The sequence below is a fragment of the Carettochelys insculpta genome, chromosome 1, assembly GCF_033958435.1.
Source record: "Carettochelys insculpta isolate YL-2023 chromosome 1, ASM3395843v1, whole genome shotgun sequence".
NCBI classification, from domain to species: domain Eukaryota; kingdom Metazoa; phylum Chordata; order Testudines; family Carettochelyidae; genus Carettochelys; species Carettochelys insculpta.
In genome coordinates this window covers 242,389,012-242,408,247 of record NC_134137.1, presented here as the reverse complement: position 1 = coordinate 242,408,247, position 19,236 = coordinate 242,389,012, and the positions used below count along the sequence as shown (strand labels likewise).

Here is a 19,236-nt window from a genome sequence, read left to right as displayed (position 1 = left end):
GCAGACCCAGAGGCCTGGCTGAGGCTGGCTGCCCTACGGAGCCTGGCAGGGTTAGCGGCAGTGGGGCCAGTGTGCTTGCTCAACTAATTGGAACATTTGATTACCGAACAATCCCCATTCCCCAGGGATGTTGGGTAATCATGCTTGTACTGTACTATAAACAAAAGTCTACCACAGTGCTTTTTACTCAGGCTAATCTTTTTTAGTATTTACATAAGTGAAATGCAGTGTTCACTCTAATTTTTCCATTCCAGGGGCAGAATAAATTTGGTTACATACACAGAGGCATGCATGGATGTGCTCCACCATGAAAAAAAAGTGCTGCCCGCTGTGGGTGCTTGCGGGCGCTCTGCTAATCAGCTGGGTGGTACCTGAATCTCTCCTGGGCAGCTGCCCAAGTGCTCAGCTTACAGGAGATACTGGTGGCATGTCTCCAACTAAATCATAAAAATTCAGATATGCCAATGGTGTTGCCATGACATTCCAAGCACCAAACCATGATGCCACTGAGAAATCATTAACTGAGGACCTCTGAACTATGGAACAATAATTCTGGAAATGTAGTCTCAAACTAAACCATTAGTAAGCACATTTCATCTTGATAATAGGAGTACCAGCACACACTGAAAGTAGCTTTCTGTGTGAAAAATATGCAAGGTGATTATACCCCCATGTACCTCAGAATGAAACTCAAGGTAGCTGCAAAGAGAAACAAAATGAGAGCCATCATAATGCAGAAACTTGCAGCTACAACCTGAGGTGCATCGTCATCAGTGTTGACAACATCTGCGATATGACTTGGTAGTGGAATATTATGACCTATTATGGATGCAGCCACCTTTGACTTGTTGACACCCAGCTGCATACAGCAATGAATGCATCACTGGAACCCTTAAGTCAGCTCCAACACCGTGGCTACCTGTTCTACTATCACGACCACACCCATATGCCAAACTGCTGTGACACTCCATGAAGCTCAGTGAATCCAATAAAACAGATGTCTTCCTATCCACCAAGATCTTGACAATGCCTCTGCTTCAAGGTCATAAGTCCTACAAGACTTTCTAGGAACACTTACTTATCTTCATGCAATCACTAAAAAATCAGCACTTTGTGCAGGATCCCATACAGATGGTTCCTGGGGGGTCAACATCCATGGTCATCCAGCTCAACTCTGAACCGAATCCAAATATAGTAGATGTGGACATCTAATATACAAATAGAAAATGAAGAACTCTCTGGTGTTTGGGTGTAGCTCTCCATGACAGACCATGGAAAGTACCACCTACTGCCAAATTTATAAATATGAAGGAGACAGCTTCTACAACTCCTGATGTAGGCATCTGGCTCAATCAACTCCAGGTGACATTGTAGCTGCTGCTGTACATCAGGCATACAAAAGAAGAAGAAGAAGGCAGATGTAAAATAAAATGAGAGTATGTTTATTAATGAACAATGGGTACTGAAGTGATATGAAGAAGAAGGAAATGGGACAGAAATGATTACAAACAAAGTAAAATAAAAAGCTTCTAAGACTACAACCCAAGTTAACAAACTAGAGACTTTTGGTTCCAAGTAATTTTCTCACCACAGTTGTTTTTTCCAGCATGACTGGCCAGTTTTCAGTCAGACTCCAACACAGGGCTCCAAGTGCTTTGTTTCTTTGTGTATGCCTATGTTGCACTAAAACATCCTTGTCTGGCCCATACCAAGTGACTCAGGCTCTCGGGGCTCTCGTCTACATGGTACAAAATTGCAATGTAGATGTTTGAGCTTTGGCTGGGGTGCAGGCCCTGGGACCCCATGAGAAGGAAGGTACCCAGAGAGTGGGCTCTATCCCTGAGCATTTACATGGAAATGTTATAGTCCTATAGAACTGAGCTGGGTGAACCTGAGCCAGCTGATATGGGCTAGTCATGGATTTTTTATTGCAGTATAGAACACCTTTTGACCTTGCAAGTGAAGGAAGCCAATTACAGTTTTTTTTTCTCTCCTTCTGCTTACATCTTCTGAAATTCAATGCCTCATTGCTGGAGGCAGGAGCAGTTCCTGGAACAGCTGCTTCTATCCCCCCCATAGAGAGTGTTAAGTGACCATCCCCCACCCCATTTTGCCTGATGGTTTTATTTACCTTGCATAGAAATGTAATTTCATTCTCTCCTTGCTCAGTTTCCACTGGAGATCCAAGCAAACAGGTGGAACCAAATTACTTAGTCTTCCTGCTAAACACACTTTAAAGACCATATGTCCAGTGCAGACTTAAATGGTTTCATATACCAGCCACACGTGTACCATACACTCATACTGACCAGAGCATAACACCAGTTTGCATCTAACACCTTACATGACACCCTTTGATATAAATTATGACAAAAATGAGTTAGGATACATGGAGCTGTTCAGGTCAGCTGACACTGCTACATTCCAGTGAGCCCCCTGACCGCTGGATGCTCTTAGGCTCACAGCGGGCTTAGAACGCAGGCGTTCCTAGCTCCTAGTGCCATGTTTACTTAGAGGAAGTCTTCACTACGGGGAAGATCCATCCTGCCATGGTTGATCTCTCAGGTCAATTTCGCACACTTGGTAGGGGCACACTAAATTGAACTTACAGGGCACCCATGTCAGTGCTGGTACTCCTACCTGCCATTAAGCGTAAGAGAAGTCAATGGGAGAGAACGCTCCTATCGATCTCCCTTAGTAGAGATGGCATGGAAGCCCAAATTAAGGTTGATTGACTCCAGCTGTGTAGTTAACATAGCTGGACTTGCATGCCTTAATTTGACCGTCTGTAGACCAGATGTGTCCTAAGTCCAGCTGGCTACTCTACCCTTCCCTGCAAGCTGATAAAGGGTTCAAAGTCCATCGGCTTGGATTTGGCTTCTTCTGAATTCGGTTGATTGTACTTACCATGAAACATCAAGGCAAATATAAAAAAGGTGTTACAAAATAGCAATACACCTTTTATTTATCGTTATTATTTACATATTCAGCAATATTATTGCTTGGCTGATGTGGAGGAGAAGATACATTTTCTTTCCTGGGTAATTGTACACATCATTAACATTTCACGGAAACAATACTTCAGCCAGCACACGTATTCAATTTACAATCATATTACATGGAAACTCAGCATTTTTATATACAGCACATTAGTTAACAAAGCCTAGCATTCACATTTACAGTGTGTGTATATGCATTGTTTTTAAATATTGTCATTCAAAATCACAATGGCAGCACTGCTGCTTTCAGGGTTAGTCAAGTCATTAAAATTGAGCTTTGCATGTTTTACACCTCTCCTTGTTATACAGGTTTCGTTTACTAAAAATAAGGCAACTGGAGTCAATAATCATCACTGAATGAAAGTAAAACAGTGAGAACCTTCTGGATAGCAGTCATCAGTGCAGCTGATAGTTATTAAAATGTTCTTGTGCAGTTACCCAAAGCAGATTTTATCTCTCATTTCTGTCTGTTCCAACGTGCATCTCGTCTCATTGGCAAATGCTTTGCTTTAATTAGCTGAGGTCTAGCTTCAGTCTTTCTCATGTCAGCCAGCCTCTGTACACTTTCATATTTTTAATCAGTAGCCTGTTGTCTTTACTTTGTCATTCACACCAGCAGATAAATCTGCCCTTTTCATGATTCTGGCTGCTTGGTTAAAGTCTTTACTTCAAAACATGCTGTTTAATTTTCCTGTTCACTGATTTCCATTTGTTTCATGTTCAAATGCTGGCCCCCCTCCCCTGCTTAAGCATGCTGCATGCACTGAACTGGTGAGAACAGAAGAGTGAATGCCAAAAAGGCAAGCCTCTTTCATTCCCACCTGTGAATGAGTTCTCTTACCCTCTTATGGGATTATCACTTTAACAGTGTGCTCTGCGTGGGTGAGTGGATACAGTCTGCCTAAATACTGTGGCATGGTCAGTGTCCCACAAGGCGACATGGAATCTTCCATAATTTTAAAGCTATTGGGTGCAAAAGTTTGTGGGTTTGTACACATCAGGGTAGGACACGCTTGTTTTTTTTGTTTTTGTTTTTGTTTTTGTTTTTGTTTTTGTTTTAATTTAAGAGGCTGCAGCAGAGTATTTAACTTCCACCCATGAAGGCTGCAGAAGTTCCAGAAACCAATAATAAAAGCAACTCTACATGAAAGAACGAGCAGGTGACGAGGTGGTAGCCTGCTGCTTTTACATTTTCCGGTTCATAAGAGGGGAATCCAAGGGTGGCTGAAAACGTCTTCCAGTTTGGGTGGCTGAGGCTGCTGTCTGCGCTTGTGGCTGAGTGCCAAATTGAGCCTGGAGATTGCTCAGGATGTCATCAAGCTTTTGATCCATCTGCATGACCTGTTAGGGGATCATAAAGCGGAGGGTCTATCAGATGCTCACACGTCCTGCCTGAAACAAAGCAAGCAGTCTGTAGCACCTTACAGACTAACAGTTTTATTTATTAGGTAATGAGCTTTCATGGGACAGACCCGCTTCTTCAGATTTAGAGCAAAAAATAACAATAGAGCATATAATCCTACCTGTTCACTCTAGTGCTCACTCACATGGATTTTAAAAGAGCATGGCAGTGCAGCTGCGATGGGGGAGCCTGAGAAGACTGAAAACAGAAATATTCTGTGCAGCCAGGAGCTACGCCCTGGCACCATCACAGACTCATGCAAACCAAATGGAGAAACAGGAGGCTTCCACAACTCTCAAAATCAGGTTGTTGTGCACATTTCTGTGCTTAGGCTAGAATAAAGCCACTGGGCAAGTACTATAGATGATTAGTGAGCCAAAAAGCAGGTCCAGCAAAGGCAAGCTGAATCATCCCCTCTGAGTGACCCTCTGCATTTTTCAGGGATGATCACTAGAGCATTCCGGAAGTTTCTTATCCAACTTACCTTAGATTATCTATTGGGATGGTGCTTTCTTTGAAGATCTGTTTTAACAAGCTATTTCAGTGCTGAAAATATCTTAATTCCTCTCTCCACCCCCCAGGTTATCTTACACTTCTGCCTTCCTCAGATTTCAGCTGTTTCTCCATATTTTACTATCTTGGGATGCTGAATGATCTCTTTCCTTCATGTGACGCACTTAATGATTGGAGATTTAGCTAGGTACTATGTCCATTACTGTATATCATTCGAAGGCAGGCCTATAAAGAATATCAGAGCTCTACTTTACTGGCAAATTCTGGTGCTCTGGTAAAAGGAATATCTTTCTATTAGATCTTGATCTCTCCTTTTGCTTCATTAAATCACTAGACAGAGAAGATTTTTTTATTGGGTGGGAGTTAAGGGTGAGTTCTGTCCATCACGGTGCCTTGGAAATGCAAGTTTGAAAAACAAGAGAGTAAGTTTGCTTTTGGAAAAGCCTTCTCATGTTTATAAAAATGTCATTTCAAACATGAGTTGGAGCAAGATTTTCAGCAGAGCGCCACAGTTTTGGATGCCCAACTGAAGGCTCCTTGAGAGGTCTGGTTTATGGATGGTGGGTCTGCAGCACTTTCTGAAAATCAGGCCCCTTCATGGTATGTCAAGCTTAACACCATGATATAGACCCTCCACTAAAGAAAGAAAACAGATCCCAGAATGATTAATCACATTGGAAAATCTTGGCCAGGGCCTAAAAACGCCACGTTGGTATTATTCAGTTGCTGCTGAGGGACTGGTCCACACGACAAAATGCTGCCACTCTCAGCATCTTGTGAGCTAGTCATGATTAAACCCACAGGGCTCCATCACGATTATCTGACATGATGCTGAACATGAATTGTTTTGGGCTCCTGTCACTGGAAAGCCCTAGTCAGTATCATGTCATCTGCCTCAATTGTTCACAAAGGGACTCCAATGCAGTACAGCTCCACAGTGCTGGCAAGCCCAAGGAGAACTAGCGTTTTAAGGAATATGGGTTCATTCACACTGGCATTATCCGACGTGAAACTCTGAACCTTTGAAAATTGCTCCATCCCAGCAAGTCTTAACAATGGTTGAATCTTTAAACTGATATTGGATATAAACAAAACTCTCATTTTTAATAAAATTTCTAGCACCCCGGCCCCTTTTTCCGAAGAAGGATAACTTAGCTGCCATGGTTGAATGTCTGTCATGTTGAGATTTCTTTAACAACACATTATTCACCTTGCTGACTTCACCTGCGCTCATTATACTCACCCACTGGCCATCAAAACACCCAGGTTAGTTATATCTTCATGGCTGCCAGTATCTTTATATATAGACAACCAGTGACTTGGCAGGAAAGGCAGTGTTGGAAATCTACCTGCCCAAGAGATGAACATACTATATTCTCTCTGCTGAACCTTCCTGCACCTGTTCTTTAATTTAGCAATTCTCTCCATAGTGCAACCCGGAGGAAGTGGCAGTGTTCCTGCCAGTCCCTGAGCACTAGTGCTTCCTGTCCTGCTCTGGGTGATATAGACTGGAAATGAACCTCTCTTTTAGCAGCAGAATCTGCATTTCTTCACCATGCTAAATCTCCTGGAGGGGCAATTAGAGAGGAGCAGAATTTCATTTCCACACATCTTCTGGCCTGAAGGCAAGAATGGGATGGTATCTCCTACCACAATTGCATTGTTTTTAGCACAGTAGGGTTCAAAAGGGGGAAAAAGTCATAGGTCGGGCAATTTCCTCCTAATTCATTTTCTGTATATGGTACAGAAACAGCACTGTCTACCTCTGCCATTCCACTGCTACCCAGAATAGACTTGTTACTTAACCAACAGTCTATATACCAACTAGAGACCCACTCTCTCTAAGACCCCTATTTCTTTAGACATCCCTACATGGCTGTGAAGGCAACGCCGTTCAGATACAGGCCTGATGTGCCCCGCCCCGCCCACCCATACCTCAGCCACTCTGTATAAATTGATGAGTGAAGTAAGATTACCAGAATTAGCAAAAAATACTGAGGCATATGAGTAGAATGCACTACATCTTCTGGTGTAATCAAATGCTGCAAAAGCTTCTATAGTTGCTGTATTACTTAAATAGATGCATCTCCCAATAAAGTGGGCTGGACCCAGGGCAAAAGGGGAGAGTTAAGGTATTTGTGAAAACTTAATTCCACATGACTTGGCTTTCAAACTTTTATTTTCCAATAGCTATTATATTCCAGTAATTTTTTTTAAATTACTAATTTACAAACTTTTTGACCTTAACTCTAACATTGGTCGCAGACCATTCACAGCTGGTTACATAACACTTTCACAAAAACAAGGGATGCAGATATGGTATGAATTCTCTGCTTTGGATTCTGAATTGCTAAAGGTGGTCTGGGGCTGGAATTGATTTGCGTGGAGGTGAGTTCTCAGAGATTCATATTTCACTCGTTAAAGGTTTTAGATACCTTGCTGCTAATGGTAATAATGAGGTTACCTGGGGACATAACCCTCAGTCTTGATGTCGGGAGGGGTGTTATTTAGTGTTAGTGTCTCTAGATTTTATTAAAATCTAGAAAAGAAAACCCTCCCTATTCTCTTGTATTTGGCTAACAGGCCTTCATGAGAAGCCAGTAACTCCATTTTATCTTAGATTTTTCTCTAGGAATCATCGGCTGTGTCTACACTACAGTGATCCCTCGAAAGAAGTGGTTCCAGAAGATATCTTCCAACAAAACTTCTTTTGAAAGAGTGCATCCACACACCCAAAAGCAGATCGAAAGATCGATCCACTCTTTCTATAGAAACTGTACACACAGCCCCTGCTCTTTCGAAAGAACGGTCCAGGGACTGAAAAATCCAGTGCTACGAGGACTGGTTCTTTGAAAGAAGGGCCCGCAGAGTGCCTACCATGCTTTTTTTCGAAAGAATCTTTGGAAAAAAGGTGCTCTTCCTCATCTAGGAGAGGAAGAGGGCCACTGGAAAAAGGGCCGTGTTTAGATCAAAGGGCACATTTTGGCCGTGTCTACACTAGCCGAAAACTTTGAAATGGCCATGCAAATGGCCATTTTGAAGTTTACTAATGAAGCGCTGAAATACATATTCAGCGCCTCATTAGCATGCGGGCGGCTGCGGCACTTTGAAATTGACGCGGCTCGCCGCCGCGCGGCTCATCCAGACGGGGCTCCTTCTCGAAAGGACCCCAGCTACTTCGAAGTCCCCTTATTCCCATCTGCTCATAGGAATAAGAGGACTTCGAAGTAGCTGGGGTCCTTTCAAAAAGGAGCCCCATCTGGACGAGCCGCGCGGCAGCGAGCTGCGTCAATTTCGAAGTGCCGTGGCTGCCTGCATGCTAATGAGGCGCTGAATATGTATTTCAGCGCTTCATTAGTAAACTTCGAAATGGCCATTTGCATGGCCATTTCGAAGTTTTTGGCTAGTGTAGACACGGCCAAAATGTGCCCTTTGAGCTCATGGGAATAAGGGGACTTCGAAGTAGGCAGGGCCCTTTTGAAAAGGAGCCCCGTCTGGACGCGCCACGCGGTGGCAAGGAGCGTCAATTTCGAAGCGCGGCTGCCGCCCGCATGCTAATGAAGCGCTGAATATGCATTTCAGCGCTTCATTAGTAAACTTCGAAATGGCCATTTGCATGGCCATTTCGAAGTTTGGGGCACGTGTAGACGTAGCCAAGGGGTCCTTAAATGTCCAAACTAAAGCTTGTCATGAGAAAGTTCCATCCTCCTCCTGGCCCAACATGTTCCCTACATCACCTGTGGCACTCTGACCTTTTCCTTCTCTCGTAAGTCAGAAATCAGCCTGAAAGAGATGGACGCTGTTACAGCCTCTGTCTCTTTAACTCCGTCAATGGTAGACCAGTTCTCATGGCTTAACCCTTTGGAGATCTACATCAATGGAGTCACATGGTTGTGTGTGTGTGTGAGAGAGAGAGAGAGAGAGAGAGAATATGGGTCAGGCTGTGCGATGCCCTGAACACTCCTTATGACTAAGGTATGAGAATCCTGCCCTTCTACTCTTCTGTACCCTCTTTTCCCTTCACTTCTCTCTGTCCTTCTCTGCTCCTATCTTCGCCACAGCTGTTTACCAAGGGATAGGATGTGGGTCAGAGGTGTGTGGATGGAAGAGACCGACAATTGAGTTAAGTCACTTATTGAACAGCTCATTGTTGAGCAGCAGGGCTAAGGACAGGTTGGAGGCGGGGCCTGGCTTTGGGGCCAAGGTGGAAGGGGCAGGGCCTAGGACATTCCGGACCACAACACTGCCCCCCATTCCCTCACAACCACATGCGTCTGGAGCAGTACTGATGTGGGACTTCAAAAAGGCTGGGGGCGCCTTTAAAAAGGCCAGGTCTCGGGGGCAACTGCCCCTTTGGTTCCCGCCCCCATCGGCAGGCTGGCTGTTGAGGTATTAGACTGTCACAGAGGTGAGAGTGAACAGATATATCTACACTGTAGCCGGAGTGAGAGTGGCAGCTTTCACGGACTGACCTGTGCTAGCTGTACTCTAATTTGCTGCCAAAAAGGTAACTTCTCTTCTATTTTCACCAAACCAGTGAGCTTTGGTACAGCTAGCTACATGAACTGTAAATCACAACCCTAACTGCAGTTTAGACACACCCTTTGTCTGTGTAGCGTGCTGCACCCATGGAAGGAGCGAAAAGTGTGGCGGCAGAAAATCTGCATGTTCTGTTAAGCACGTATGTGGCCAGAAGTCTGGAAAACACTAGAGCAGTAAGGGTTAATGACTGGGACTGGAATTAATTTAGAAAAACCACAGCCTTGATTTTCTTGCTCCCCAGTTCTTGAAAAGCCTGTTTGGCTGACGCCAGTAGTGACTCAACAGAATCTTTCTTAAACAGAAATACTGTACAGAGCAGAAATTAAGCCAGCATTACTACACATGAAGAAGATGGAGTGTAAAAGCTTTAAGCAGGGAACTATGGTGAGGTGGACTAAAGACATTTTGAGGTTTTCTTCAGTGAGGTTTTGCCAATTTTGCTCTCAAGCAGATGCTTAGATCTTAAAGGTTATGCCAATTTATTTTACAATCATTCAAAAATACTGTGCTTCTCAATATTGTTCCAGTTCAGTCACAGCATGTGACCAATAACAGTTTTGTTACAGCATTTACGTATTTTCTCCAGCAGGAAAAAGCACCAAAATATTTGCTGGAAAATTGAGAAAACAGACATGGCATTTACCGACAGATATAACATTTTGCACTTTCATACTGTCTTCTATCCAAAGGCTGAAAAAGCTTCCCAGTCACAAATAAATTAAGTTTTTCAACATTCCTGTACACAGTAGATATACACTGTATTTTAATGCCCATTTTATAGATGGGTCATTCAGGCACAGAGACGCTTCACAAACTCAGAGAGGACATTTATGGCAGATCTCTGGTTCTCGGCCTTGTACTTTATGCACTAATCCAAACCCCTGCATTATGGCCCCAGTTCAGCTAACAGACACAAGCTTGTGCTTAACAAAGCTTGGGCATAATCCCACTGAAACTGATGGAAACTCATTTAAAGAAAGATGCATGCTTCAATACAATGGACTGGGGCTTAGAAAATTTTTGACTTGATAAGTAGTTTTAGGATGGTCAAGCTTGATTAATAGACGGAAAATGAGACTTTTGGTAACTAAAGGCCTGCCTGCAGCATGTGGGATTACTCCCAGGAACCAAGGCTGCCACGTGAGTAAAGTTGTCAGAATCAGGCCCTATTTTTTTTCCCAAGACACACAGGGATAATGTAGCTAACCCTGTTAAATCTCCTAACAACTGCCAGATTCCCTCAGCTTTGTTGCAAACAGGACAAGTTGTCAGTTTGGAATAACATGCACAGGCAAATGCAAGGGCAAAGGGTTAAATTTTGGAAAACATTTCTCAGCTGAGTAAAGTGAGAAGCCAGCAGGCCTAGCCACAGACTTTTCAGAGACGTGATCTGCTCCTCGTAGGCTCCTTGGAGACAGGTGAGTTTGGCAGCTGTCCACTGGCAAATGGCAACAAAACTTCTGCTCCTCCATGTTACAAAAGAGCTCCAGAGACAATCTACAAATCTAATGCCTTTAAATATCCACAACTGCGCTTTTGAGAGGAGACTGGAAATGCAGTTTGAAAGATGAAATAGCTGTTATTAGGGCTGTGTTAGAATTCTCTCTCTAAGAGGGACCTAGGATTCTATAATGGCATGTAGTAAGGTTAAAGAAAATCATAATGAAACCAACGCCAGTGAGTCATAGCAGGGAGCAAAGGGAAATCTGGTCATGTTAGCCACTGGGACTCTGCAAGTGAGAGGTCTTAACCTTGATCAGAGGGTTTGCATTCTGTATCTGACTGTCATCTCTGGTTGCTAATAACTCTGCCCTTCTGAAAACCATTGCCTTAGGGCCCCCTTTAAATACTTCATTTTAGCACAGTGAGTTCACACTGAGTATCTGTAAAGGATCTCTGCAGTGTAAAAACAGGGACCCTAAGAATGGCAGCAACAGGGAAGACTGAAGTGTGCTGTCAAATCTACCACAGGCTAGACGGATTCCTATCATCATGAGGGACCTTAATTTTTTTCTGTCTCTCTCACATGCACAGGCACATACAAAACAAACTGTACAATAAACAAAAGGGGAAAAAGAGGATCGAAGTAGCCACATAATCTTCAAAATGTTCACTCAATTTAAAACAAAAATGCTCTGCCTCGTGGGTGTGTCCGCTCAAAGACTGACAGCTCAGAAGGCTGAAGTTCTTCATCCATAAAAGGAATGGAGTGCAGGCAACCTCCCTCCAACTTTCCTGTGCTTACCCAACCCATGATGGTGAGGGCTTTTATACTACTGATAGCTGTCTACTTTCAACAGAATCAGCTCCCCCAGTGCCTCCTGCATATCGCAGAATAGCTGATTTCATCGGGTAGAAGGTATTTGGAGGGGCAGATTATCAGCCGGGCCGCTGGTGGCCAGAGGATGCTGGGGGAGCTGGCTGTGAGTGGCAGCCAAGGACTCACACTTTTATTTGTGGGTGTGTCAGCTCTGGAGCACCAGTCTACAGCTACACTTCTCATCCCTTGTAGAAGATGCTGCTGCCAGACTGGGTAATTGAGGTGTTCAGAGAAACACCATAGTGATGACATCTTCATAGAGATTTCACCATGACAGTATTTTGATAGATCTGCAGAACTGGAAACTACAACTCCCATCAGCCCCCTGTTCATGGTGCATCCCATCTTCCTGGCTAAGTAGGGACTATGTGTCCCATCAGCCCCCTCCCCATTGCACTTCCCCTGGCCATTTAAGGGGAAGGGTACTGACCAGAAAGTGGCAGGACTCGGGGTGGGAGCCATGTGGTGGCAGGGAAGACCCAGGATCTTCTGGATGAGTTGCATGTGGACCAAGTTGTGGGTAGCAGACATCATAGCTGGGAGCAGCAGTGGCTGGACAAGGAACCAGGTCAATGGTGGTCCCAACGAGAGATGCTAATCAAGTCCAGCTTGGAAATACACAGATACTTATTTGCTTGAATAATGACGGGAGTGGAGAGAGCACTAATCCTGCAGAGCTCACATTGGCTTGCTCCAGGGACCCAAACAGGAGCTGCTGTTATTTAGTTTGAACTGTAACTGTTTAAGTATCTGTACATAGGGCTTTTGCAAACTCTCCTATTTCCTGCTAGCCCCAGTAAACAGCTTCCCTTAGGCTGTTTCTGAGTGGTTATTGAGACCCACTAGTGACACAAGGCCTAGCTGCTGAAGCACTTACAATACTGCCTTCTGTGACGTGGCACACCCGGTGCGCTACTGGCACCCTAGGTGTACACTGTATCCCCAACAATTTCACGAATACACAGATAATCAGGTGCCAACTCTGCAAGCCATTAATATGCATCAGCACAGTCCCTCATATGGATGTCTGATCCCTGTGAAGAGAATGGGACTTTTACCACTGGCTGCACAGATAAGGTTTTGAAAAAGTGAAAAACAGAACTAGTTTCAGTGAAATCAGTTGCTGTCATATACACAATCCCCAGAAACATTAAAAATACATATATAAGCCACGTGAATATCTTGTTTGACTTAGTCCCCCTATCGCTTAACAAATATCTCTTGTTTATTTTCATTCCATTAAACTTATCTATATAATTCCTCCATTCTCCAAATCCTCCCTTCCTATGTCCCAAACATACCCACCCACTCGTAGGTCAGGTATTATGGCCTTTAGCGGCCTAGAATCTATTAACCTGTATTTTAAGTACAGGTTCATTTGTTTTGGTTTCCATCTCCCTTTCCTGTTTAAATAAAAACACAAAATGTCTATTCCTCTGCACTTTGTTCCTGGGGGGTTTCCTGTTGCTCCCCTTTCAGTCAGCTGCATGGTCTGAAATTCCCTACATCACAGTCCTAATGGACAACCTTCACACTAAGAAGTTTGCTTGAGATTGCAGCTTCTGCTGCAACACACTCTCCATGCTTTATTGTCAGGCTGCTCTCAAGACCAACAGCTGTCCACTTATTTTGAAGTTAGGATTGGTCAACACACAGATTTTGTATCAGCAAAGCTCTGTTGATTGAAGAGGCGATTTGTTTGAAACCGGAATAGTTCCACTGGCGTGATCCCTAGTTGTGCTGATGTAAAAGTGCCTGATATTAGCAGACTTTATTCCCCTTCCCTTATGGGAAGAGCTATACTGGCATGAAGCACCTTTATAAGTGTGTCTACAGCTTTAACTATACTGGAAAAATTTAAAGTGATACAACTTTTGTGAGTAGACAAAGCATTATAGATGTTCCCTTGAAACTGCTTTCCCCACCGCTCCCTCCCAAAAAAACCACCAGGCAAGCCAGCAATTATTTAACTATTTCTCTTCTGCTAGAAATATGGGCTGTTTTTATTAAGGTTTTTCAATCTTTTCCCTCTCAGTCCCTGCTTAGATTCTCCTTGTAATTTTTTCATCCCTATTTGCGACATCACAGAGAAACCACACCCTGCATGATGCACTGCCCTTCTTAGCTAGTCATATGGCTGTGGCTACAAGTTCTGCTGCAAAATCAGAGTGGGGAAAAAAAATCAAAGCTGGCCCAGACTAAAGGACACATATGCAGTTTTTATGAGTCACACCTTTATTTCACAACATATGCTTCACTACAAGCTGCCAATTTTTTTCAGCCACAAACAACATTAGACAGAGATGTGCAGTGGAAAAAATATGAAGTGCTTTCATTTGTGCCATGGAAGAGTTGACTAAGGAGGTTAGACAGACTCTCCAGTTAGTTGGATGGGATGGTCCTGTTAGCTTGTTCATTGCACAATCCTTGTTGTAAACAGCATGGCGTCATACCCTCCATTACTTGAATTTTTTTTTTGTTTTGTTTTTACTTCCTCTTTGTAAAGCTGTGTCAAATCTCCACTACCATAAAATATATTTATTCATTTATTGGTCTAGCTAGGCATTTCTAGAGGCTGTGAGAAAAACACTACCTATGGCACACTCAACAATTTTATTAATTTTTGCATAGGGCTTATATACCATGGGAAAAAAGTGTCTTATAAACAGGACATGTGGACAGACAGGCAGTACCCCTTGGTCTGCTCCTGCTGATCAGTGCAAGTGCAGTGGTCCATAATTCCTTCATTATACAGGAATTTATTGCCAGCAAGTTGCCCGATCAGTCCTGCGTGATTGGCACAGTATAGCTGTGTCTACACGTGCACGCTACTTCGAAGTAGCGGCACCAACTTCGAAATAGCGCCCGTCGCGGCTACATGCGTCAGGCGCTATTTCGAAGTTAACTTCAACGTTAGGCGGCGAGACGTCGAAGTCGCTAACCTCATGAGGGGATCGGAATAGCGCCCTACTTCGACGTTCAACGTCGAAGTAGGGACCGTGTAGACGATCCGCGTCCCGCGACGTCGAAATTGTGGGGTCCTCCATGGCAGCCATCAGCTGGGGGGTTGAGAGACGCTGTCTCTCCAGCCCGTGTGGGGCTCTATGGTCACCGTGTGCAGCAGCCCTTAGCCCAGGGCTTCTGGCTGCTGCTGCTGCAGCGGGGGATTCATGCTGCATGCACAGGGTCTGCAACTCGTTGTCGGCTCTGTGTATCTTGTGCTGTTTAGTGCAAGTGTGTCTGGGAGGGGCCCTTTAAGGGAGCGGCTGGCTGTTGAGTCCGCCCTGTGATCCTGTCTGTAGCTGTGCCTGGCACCCTTATTTCAATGTGTGCTACTGTGGCGTGTAGACGTTCCCTCGCTGCACCTATTTCGATGTGGTGCTGCACAACGTCGATGTTGAACATCGACGTTGGCAGCCCTGGAGGACGTGTAGACGTTATTCATCGAAATAGCCTATTTCGATGTCGCCACATCGAAATAGGCTACTTCGATGTAGGCTTCACGTGTAGACGTAGCCTATGACTGGGGTTAGCTCATCTCATCCCTGCAGGATACTCAGTTTGCCACTGATCCAGCATGAGAGAGACTAATTATGGTGGGGAGGGAGAGACGCCATTCCATAGCCTCCTCAATTCAAATGCAGCCAAAGTTTACTGAGCGTAAAGTCATTTGCATGCTTCTGGTGGAACAGAGTACAGTGATAAGACTAACTTGCCCACCCATGTAAATGATAAACTTCTAGGCACCAAAGATTTCCTAGAGCAGTTGTTAGATGGTGTGCCAAATAGGGCAAGGACATCTGCTGTACTCATTATTATCCTTGCAACTCCTGTCTCACTGTGCTCCAGTTCATCTGGAAACTGGGAATACCAGTATTTCCCTGCTTGACAGGATAAATTCATTGAAGATTGTAAATTGCTCAGATAACGCTGGTAGTGCACGGGGTGGGAGTGGGGGTGGGAAAGAGAAATTCCTAAGAGAGTATAATGAACTTCAGTTAACTACTCTCTCACTCCAACAGGTAGGAAGGCTCTTCAATCAATTTTAATGGCTAACTGTGAATTATTATTTTTATGAGGAAAACTATGGAGAGCAGTGTCACATTTTCTCTTTCCACATTACAGTTTTTGTCTTGCTTTCATTCAGCTCTGCAACTACTTTTTACCCAAGCATTGATCACACTTATCCTCGAGAGTCTGGATAGCCAGAGGGACAGGTGGGTGGGGGGCGGGTACTGAGAGCAACTGGAGAAAATGATAAACCCTGAATATGAGGGAAATCAATTTAAACAGGGGTTGCTCCAGCACCCGCACACCCTTATGGCCAGCACCCATGCTTATATTCTGGGACAGTAGGGAAGTGAAATCATTTGTTTTTTGAGATGAAGAGTAAGAAAAGCAGGAAGTTACCCATGCAACATTGGCATTAGAGGCCAAGAGTTAAGGAGCTCCATATAATGGGCTTCAAATTTGGTTCTCCAAAACCCAAACAAAAATTGGATCTTTTCCGGTTTTGAATTTGATTATAAACTAGAAACGCAGAGAAGTACATTCAAAGGACTGGACTTGTAAATCATGGGAACCTAGGATGACCCATTGTGTCATGCTGATGTGTGGAACATGCAGTTTCCTGTGCTTTATGCAAGATGAAGATCTGGGGAAAATGAACAGGTTTGACTGAGTTGGTTAGAGGATAGAAGTGGTGGAACCTCAGAGATTGCAGCCAGCTAAAGTGCTGACTGAGCCGCACTTCGTAGCATAAGGAGACAAAACACAATGAACCGTGCCTCAAGCAGCAACCGGGGAACTTGCTCACCAGGAAGTCCCTGTGTATATTAATGACAGTAGTTGGACTCCAACAGTCAGCAGAAATGGAATTAACCTGCGATGGGGACGAGAAAGCAGAAGACCACGTTTTGAGAAGAGTATGGGAGACGAAGATAGGGCCGGTGAGTATTCTGTTACCTAAAACACCCACTATACTTGCATACTGATATTGCTCTTGCTGTTCCTTCTCCCTCTTCATATTGGCACTTTTATGACTGCCATAGCGTGGCAGCACTGGTTGGTTGGTGACGGGGTTGGGACAATGCCACAGAACAGATTAAAAACCAGGAAGCGAATGAATGTTTAGCGATCGAAATGGGAAATGGGGAGGCAACAAACTTTAGCTCTCTTTTCAGGTATACTGGAGGGTGTACATCTAAACAGCCACTGGGGGAACACATCTCCAAGTCAGGGCAGACAGACGCTTGCTAGTTCTACTCAAGCAAGCATGCTAAAAATAGCAGCATGACTATGGCAGAATGGGCAGTGGCATGGGCTAGCCACCCAAATCCAAGCTCGCCCCACACCCGGGATTTATAAACATGTGGCTGGCTTGTGCCACTGCCATGATGCTGTGCCCATACTCCAGTTTTTGGTACCCTAACTCAAACACACCTAAGGTATGTGTGGTTACCCACGCAGGAAGGGATGCTCCAGAGGCTATGTACACATAGTCTGGGTGACTTCCAATGGGATGGTCTGTGCACAACCTTGCACTGAAATGACTAAATCAGTTGTAGTACGTACCATTTGATATTTCAGGCACCCCGTGTGTGAGTATTTATTTGTGTATGAAAGTGTCCGATGTCAATTTAACTTAAAGGGGTAAAAAGAATAACCTGAGCTAAACTGACACTGAGTACTTGTACATCAAAGTGAGACTATCCGTGCACAGACTTGCATCAAAACAACAAAAGGTTTGACTGAGAACTGAGCTAATTATTTAAATGCAAGTCTCCAGGTAGATAAGCCTGGAGTCTCCCAGCTGTTTGCCAAATGGATGCAATAACACAAGTACCTTGCTGGACTGGGGCCAGCACCATGCAGCAGTGAGCCCTGAATCGGTTAGCATCCTCACACAGCTGCTTGGTAAATGTTTGAAAAAGGCATGAGAGTTACTTACATCACCATTGCTCAGAGGTTGCAAATACAGCAACAGGTGGACACTGGGGGATTAATGCAATGCAGGGGCAGCACGGTGCAAGCAAAGGACTGGCCATGTATTTATCCCCGCCAAGCTGATAAAACACATGTACAGCATATTATATTTTTATAGGCTTGTGTGCGTGCGTGCATACACTAAACATACTCTCTCAAATTACCTTATACTAAATGCATTATTAAAGCTGTAGTAAAGTAGGTTTTCCCAAACCCATTATCTCAGTTGTGGACTTTTCTTTTCTCTGTTCTAACTTGGACATAGATGAGAATTTTCAAAATTCTCTGGCTGCAACCCCAGGGGAGAATCTAACAAAGCCCTAATTAAAGTACAGAAAGGGAGGAGTCCTGTTTGAAAGCTGCTGAGCTAGCTGGCTGACCTGCAAAAGCTGGCACTGCCAGGGCGGCACTGTGAAGAAGCTTGTGGCACAGGCACTGCCCTGTACCTGTAGCTGACAGACAATGGGAAACGGAGTGGAGGATGCAGAGGTGTAACTGCCAGATCGCTTTCTTTTTTCCCTCTGGCATGATACATGTCAAGCCAACAGAAGTCTGTCTGAGCGTTCAGTTGCATATCAATACTTTGCACTGTTTATCTAACAAAAACATTTAAAAAATTGTCAATCAACTGGTTAAAGTTCTGTACTTTAGAAGCATGTAATGTGTGTGTGTCTCTCTGCACCACGTTTTAAATGTGTAATGAAAATATAACAATTATATATATGAAGTCATGGCCTGGAGAGTATGACCGATAGCTGGGGTGTCCAACACAATAGCCACTAGCCACATGTGGCTATGTACCCAGTTGAGTATGGCTAGTCGGCTTGAACAACAAATATATTTTCAGAATTAAGCAGGCTAATTCACTAGAGCAATAATATAGTGGCTGATGCTTCAAAACTAGTTGGACACCGTGGACTTATAGTTTAGATTTAGTCAACACTATGTTCACTTCCTCCGGACATTTAACCACGGGCTGTCACACAGCCCCATCATCTCTGAGCAAGAGTCCGCTGAGACGTCGTCTCACCATGGTAATATTTCAGCGAGGAGGAAACCATTCCTGCTAAGATGGTGGCTGGGGTATTTCCATTTTCATGTGAGCACATGCTTGGTGCTCATCAGTAGATAAGAATACAGCTGCTGCGTGGTCAACTTCAGCCGTATGTGGAAGCAGGAGGTAGCTCACCAGGACATTCACCTGAAGCATTTCAAGATACCATCTTTTCAGTACAATTCCCACACATAACCACCAATGATGAAAGCAGGAGCCTCCTTTTTAGGTGGAATTCACTGGGACTAGAGAACGACTAAGTTATTTTTAAGTGCCATCAATGGCAGCCAAACGGTGGTCTGACCTGCAGCTGCCTTGATATTTTTCTTCCAGCCTTGAATTTAAGGCAGGCACTAAAAAGTGCATTAACATAACAAAAGTTGCGTGTCATCAGCTTGGTATGAAAAGAATCGCACCTCAG

At 44.2% G+C, this 19,236-nt stretch overlaps 1 protein-coding gene across 1 annotated transcript in view; it reads right to left on the bottom strand.

The window, feature by feature from the left end:
- Window positions 1-2,888: 2,888 nt before the first annotated feature.
- LOC142007131 (potassium voltage-gated channel subfamily KQT member 1-like) overlaps window positions 2,889-19,236 on the bottom strand; it is a 702,875-nt gene continuing 686,527 nt past the window's right edge. Inside the window, exon 16 of the mRNA XM_074983677.1 lies at window positions 2,889-4,340. Within this exon, the coding sequence (XP_074839778.1) occupies window positions 4,185-4,340 (156 nt within the window). The 3' untranslated portion in view covers window positions 2,889-4,184. The remainder of the gene's footprint in view (window positions 4,341-19,236) is intronic.